The 6159-nt window shown below is 38.7% G+C and overlaps 1 protein-coding gene across 13 annotated transcripts in view; it reads left to right on the forward strand.

The window, feature by feature from the left end:
- HS3ST5 (heparan sulfate-glucosamine 3-sulfotransferase 5) overlaps nucleotides 1–2618 on the forward strand; it is a 298321-nt gene extending 295703 nt beyond the window's left edge. For all 13 annotated transcript variants that reach the window (XM_061427520.1, XM_061427527.1, XM_061427530.1 and 10 more), the window contains one exon: nucleotides 869–2618. In XM_061427520.1, the coding sequence (XP_061283504.1) occupies nucleotides 869–1799 (931 nt within the window). In that variant the 3' untranslated portion in view covers nucleotides 1800–2618. The remainder of the gene's footprint in view (nucleotides 1–868) is intronic.
- Nucleotides 2619–6159: the final 3541 nt, after the last annotated feature.

Below are 6159 nucleotides of genomic sequence, written 5' to 3' on the forward strand. Positions count from 1 at the left end.
CCTTGCTTAGGCAATGTTGAAGTGGAAATCCTCTTTTCTGGCTCCATCCAATGCCTTCCTTCCTTCACAAATTTGAGTCCCTGATTTAAGTGCACTTGGCAATGAGGACCTCAGGTTTCTGGGGCTGCCAAGGTCTTGTTGATTTCTGGTCCCAGGTGTGATAGGTGATATACAGCACTTGCTGATTGCATTGGATTTGCTCCTACATTCAGCAAAGTAAAAACATAAGCCTGACCTTTTTAGATAGAAAGAGAAAGAGAGGCAGAAGAAATATGTACTCTGCTAGCTGTCCCCAGGGCCAAAGGCAGAAATTCTCATAAAATGAAAAGCTCAGCAAGTGCCAAGATTGGAATTTTGCATGTTGATGACGCAAATAGTCAAAGGCAGAAACTGGGACCTCTTTTCAGATTCTATCTCAAAGATTTTCAGTTATATGAGTGCAGCTGAGCTGTAATAAAATAATACAACACGAAACCCACAGGACGTGGCCTCCTAGCTGCCCTTTAGCCTCTCAGCTGAAGATTCTAATCTTCTATCTTTCATATTTTCTAAATGATGTTAACTGGTGAGCTGTTAAAAGGCTATTAGTATGGTTGGTGTCACTTGTCTGTCCTGTACTGTGAATGTCAGTACATGCTATAGTCAATTAAGTGCTTGGTGAATAAAAATTTTAAGAAGCACTAATAAAAATATCCCATCAATTATGTGTGCTCCATTTAATACAGGGTTGCTTAAAATAAAATTTCCCAAACATATGTTGATTATAGATTGCAGCAGGCGGGGAACAGTGGTTTTCTTTATGCAGGAACCAGAGAAATGAGAAGTTAGTTGCAATGAGCTCCTTAGAGTGTCTCTCTGTTGCTTACAGGCTACAACCCATCTGCCCCATCGAAGGCCGATTCGGAGCCCGTGGTCAGGCTGAATTACCCCTGCGCGCCCTGCAGTTTAAGCGTGGCCTGCTGCACGAGTTCCGGAAGGGCAACTCTTCCAAGGAGCAGGTACACCTTCATGACCTGGTCCAGCAACTTCCCAAGGCCATTATCATTGGAGTGAGGAAAGGAGGCACCAGGGCCCTGCTTGAGATGCTGAACCTCCATCCAGCAGTGGTCAAAGCCTCTCAAGAAATCCACTTTTTTGACAATGATGAGAATTATGCCAAGGGCATTGAGTGGTATAGGAAAAAGATGCCTTTTTCCTACCCTCAGCAAATCACAATTGAAAAGAGTCCAGCATATTTTATCACAGAGGAGGTTCCGGAAAGGATTTACAAAATGAACTCATCCATCAAGTTGTTGATCATTGTCAGGGAGCCAACCACAAGAGCTATTTCTGATTACACTCAGGTGCTAGAGGGGAAGGAGAGGAAGAATAAAACATATTACAAGTTTGAGAAGCTGGCCATAGACCCTAATACCTGCGAAGTAAACACGAAATACAAGGCAGTAAGAACCAGCATCTACACCAAACATCTGGAAAGGTGGTTGAAGTACTTTCCAATTGAGCAATTCCATATTGTTGATGGAGATCGCCTCATCACGGAACCCCTACCAGAACTTCAACTCGTGGAGAAGTTCCTAAATCTTCCCCCAAGGATAAGTCAATACAATTTGTATTTCAATGCTACCAGAGGGTTTTACTGCTTGCGATTTAACATTATCTTTAACAAGTGCCTGGCGGGCAGCAAGGGGCGCATTCATCCCGAGGTGGACCCCTCTGTCATTACCAAATTGCGCAAATTCTTTCACCCTTTCAATCAAAAATTTTACCAGATCACTGGGAGGACATTGAACTGGCCCTAAAATAATAAGTCATACAACACTGTGTGTTGTGCCTGGAGACAGACAATGTCTCTTCTAGATTAAAATATGCACTTTTCCTAGACACAACTGTCCACGTCATTTTTCCATGTATACTTGTACATACGCAGTGTGTGACCAAATATAAGATCAGCTCTTTTTCTACTGAAAATTTACAAAAAAAAAAAAAAAACCACCAATTTGCGGTCTACACAGTTGCATCTTTTATGCTATTTAGAAAAAGAAGAGGTGGTGGTACTGGGAAAAAGTGACTTCAGCTATTCTCAAAGAGTTAGTCTTCCTTCAAGTCAGGATTTGTCGCCTGCCATTTTCATAGATTTAAGCCAAAAGATGAACGTGTGAAAATGTACCAATGGCTGTGAAGTTTCAGGAAGTAGAGGATTCAGTTATGCATACTTTTCTAAGGGAAAGCTGACTCTTTAATTCAGTTGCTGAATTGATGCCATGAAAACAGAAAATACTATTTTCTTATTATTTAAAAGGATGTCTTATCTCATAAAATTGACATCATTCCAAAGTTCCTGTGGTGATTTTGCACTATCGTTTTCCCATATGGACCATGGTGTCACTTGTCGCATGTCAATCACACGTCGGAAAGTTGAGTCCCTTTGCTTCCGTGTTCTATGTCAACAAAGAGAAATGTCATGTACATAATGTATATAGTTGTAAATACTGCTTTCACACTAAGTAACTCTATTTTGTAAACTGAATATGGCTATTTAATTTATTGTGAAAATTAAATTTATTGTGGTATTTAAAAAATGGAATGGATTAAAATTACTCTATGTGCAATTTTTTTTACTCATTTGTCTTACGTGTCCCTTGCTGGCTCCCAGAGTCAAAGCTGTTTATGTACACACAAGAGCCCTTGGAAAGATGCCCTTCTCCACTGAGTTTCTGTACCCTTGTGACAATGGAGTAATGAAGTAAGGTTGACTATATTTTTAAAAATATCTCAACCATCCAGAAATCTAGTATAAAAGCCACCTCAAAGAACACTACTGCTTCTCTACTCCAACTTTGAACAATTAAAAAGTTGCTTCTGGTGCCAGGAGACAGACAAGAAATACTTCAACATAATCAAAGCGTAGAAGAATCACAATTTTATTTGAACTCAGTCAGACCAATAGAGAAATTAAACAAGATTAGAAAATTTGTGTAGCCTCTATACTGAAAGCTGCCAAAGCTTCAAAAATAAATACGAACTCTCAGAACTCCCTCTTTGAGATAAAACTACATCAGCCTGCTCAAAAATGATCAAATTACATAGTGTTGCTATTACTAACATAAACATATGGCTCCGATTTCCATCCAGAGAAGTTAATGCTAAATTGGGTGTTTGCTAACATCAGATACCCTATATTATGCTTAAATATAATGCAGAAAACCTTGGAAAGAGGTATCAACCCCCCCAAAAAAAGGAGAGAGAGAAAGAGATGGATTTTTCACAATCATGGTTGCTTACCCTGTGGAAGATATTTGAAGGAGCTTTGTTCACATTGACAGTGCCTAGTAAATTACAATGGATTCCTATTTGATTGTACTAAGTGTTGATTTGCTCCATGAATTGTTCATCTTGTCCAGTAATTTGATGGTGAACTTTTCTAAATAAATAGCCCTTTCCCCTTCAGTGTTGGTATGTATTGCTTCTCAAGCTTCAGCCTTGGTAATCATCTCTGCTGTTTCAATTAGCAGTGATGTTGTTTTCTCAGCATGGAATAGTCATGACACCAGCACACGCTGACAGACCAGCTTCTCACTCACTGTGCAGTGACTCTGAAAAGAGAGTCTTGTGTCTGAATGTCAGTCACTCTCCTTTAAGGGGGGAATGAAATCAAATATAAGGAACATAGCATCAGATTTCCCTATGCCTCACCTCCCAGCTAACCATCAGAATAAACTGTGTTAATACCACACTCAAGAACGTAATCACACATTATCACTCATTTTATTATAACTCTTTCCAGAGCACTGTATAGTTCATACAATTTTATACCAGTATGTCAAAGTATGCCCCACTGGAACACTGATATTTCAAAAACTCAGCCTAGGTGTTCCACCAGTAAAATAAAAAAATGGCAATCTTTTCCTAAACTCACAGAAATTTTTTAAAGTAATGAATAGAAATTTTTCAGTGACAATCTTTTATAGTCCAAATTTGTCCTCAACTTTGCTGCTGCTTCCAACAGTGTATATCAGAGTTGATTATAAGATTCTATTTGACTTGTGCTGACTTTTAAAATTTGTTGTTTTTAGCTCAGGAAGCAAATATATCTTCATCACACACAGGAAAAAAACTGCTGCAATTTCCAGTTGTCAAATAACTGAGAATTGTTTTAAACCTGGGAGCCTCCTCACAGAGATCTAAAACAGGAGACTGGCCTAGAAGGATGTTTTTAGAGGCGGGTTTCATTTCAGTAAAAAAAAAAAGAGAGAGAGAGAGAAACAGCCAGAGCCACTGCTGATTGAACTAGGTAGAAATAAAAATCCTATGACTTAAGAGCACATTTCCACTAGAGGCTTCAAACCTCCATGTTTAAGAAAATGTCTCCTGTTGTCATCAAACTGGCAACCAACCTCTCGGGACATCTACAGCTCATTACAATGGATCCACTAGGATTCTCTTTAATAAGTTATTCCTTTTATATTATGAAAACTTTGCATTTCTTCTGGAGGCTTGGTGGCACCATACAGTTTTGTAAAACAATTCAAGCTGCAAAGAGAAAAAAAAAAAAAACTGTTTAAACAATGGTGAAGTCTCTGCTGGATTATAAAGTTAAAACTACATCATTTTGGAAGCCAGGGAATTCCAATTATAATTGTACAAACACGAACAAGAGTCCCAAGGGAATGAGAGAGACCCGAGAACAGAGAGAAAAAGAGACATTCAAACCCTTAGACAGACATCAAATTCCTGAAAATCATCTTACAAAACCCCTTAGCTGATGAAAGTACTAATTTTTTTCTACTCATTGCACTGTAGTATAGAAAAAAATCTTCAACATCAGGGTCTTTAGCTAATCTATGATAAAACAGAAGCATGTAAACCCATCATAATCCCCTCTGATCTTAGATTTGGTACCTTTTATGGTGATGGGCCAGTTTGCCAGAATGCTAAAGCTGATGGAGCCTCATGAGAGCACTGCTTGGGGTCCTGCCCTTGGAATGAGGGCCCTCCTGGAGGACAAGCTCCAGGACCAGTGGAGGACTCCTGGGATGCTACCAAGGGAAGGTAAGAACCAAGGACAAGTACAGCCCAAGTTCCAACCCTGCCAGTAAGATTGTGCTCTATCCAATTAGCAGCCTACTAAATTGGATTGCTTTCATAAGCCCAATTTGAGAATTTTCCAGGGATGGAGAATTTCAAATGATCATAAATAGTGTCTTCCTGCTGAAGTCTTTTGTACTCTTTTTGCACACTCAGCAGCCATTTTCTACTTAAGAGAACAGACTACAATCTTAAGCAAAAAAGAAAACTTTGCTGAGAACATTTTCCCTAAAAATAACTAAATACAGCAGAAATCTTAGCAATTTTGGCTAGCAAGGTGAAAATAGAGAATATTTTAAAGCAAATTCATGGCACTTCCCCGAAGTGCCAAACTATACTAACGATGCATTGATAAATAAATATCTAATTGCACTTGATTTACAAATAAAAGCCTCTTAATTGGCATATTTTTTCCTAACTTGGTGTTACTTCCAAGTATTTCAAAAGTCTGTTCTCTTAAGTACTGTAGGTTACTCAGGCCTCCTAGCATCTGTTTATCAATTTTTATAACAAGCCTTTCTTTTATAGCTAGTGCAAGAATGAAATTTACACCCCTCCCCCCCAAAAAAGATCATTTGTTAAGGTCCTAATAAAGGCGCTTTACGACACATCTTACAAAAACAATTTCCTTATGTTTTATTCTTTTAAAGATTTCTTTCCAATTACATTTTATCTTGACTTTAAGGAATAAAAGTGCTATTTCATGATGATTAGAAGTGGATTGGGGCAGAGAAAAGGCAGAACTGAACTGAGAGCAATATGCATTTGCCATAGAAAGCACTTGATTGGTATTCCAAGAACAAGTGTCTGTTATTTAAAGGCAGCTTAGTAGAAAAGCAATAGCCTTTCAATCATATCAAGGAGGCAGCCACATGCTTGGTACTTTATCAGGCTAGTTCCATCACTCCTGAATTTGCAAACCGTATCAGTCTACTAGGTCTTGGGGAGCTGTTGGTGAAAGAGTTTACTATTTCTAAACATACATGTCATCCCCCTTTAAAAACAGTCCACCAAGAAGGTGAGTCACTTCCAGAAGATTGGTAACATCCTTTCAAAGAGCTAGCTCACTTTCAG

This window comes from Bos javanicus, chromosome 9, assembly GCF_032452875.1.
Source record: "Bos javanicus breed banteng chromosome 9, ARS-OSU_banteng_1.0, whole genome shotgun sequence".
NCBI classification, from domain to species: Eukaryota; Metazoa; Chordata; class Mammalia; order Artiodactyla; family Bovidae; genus Bos; species Bos javanicus.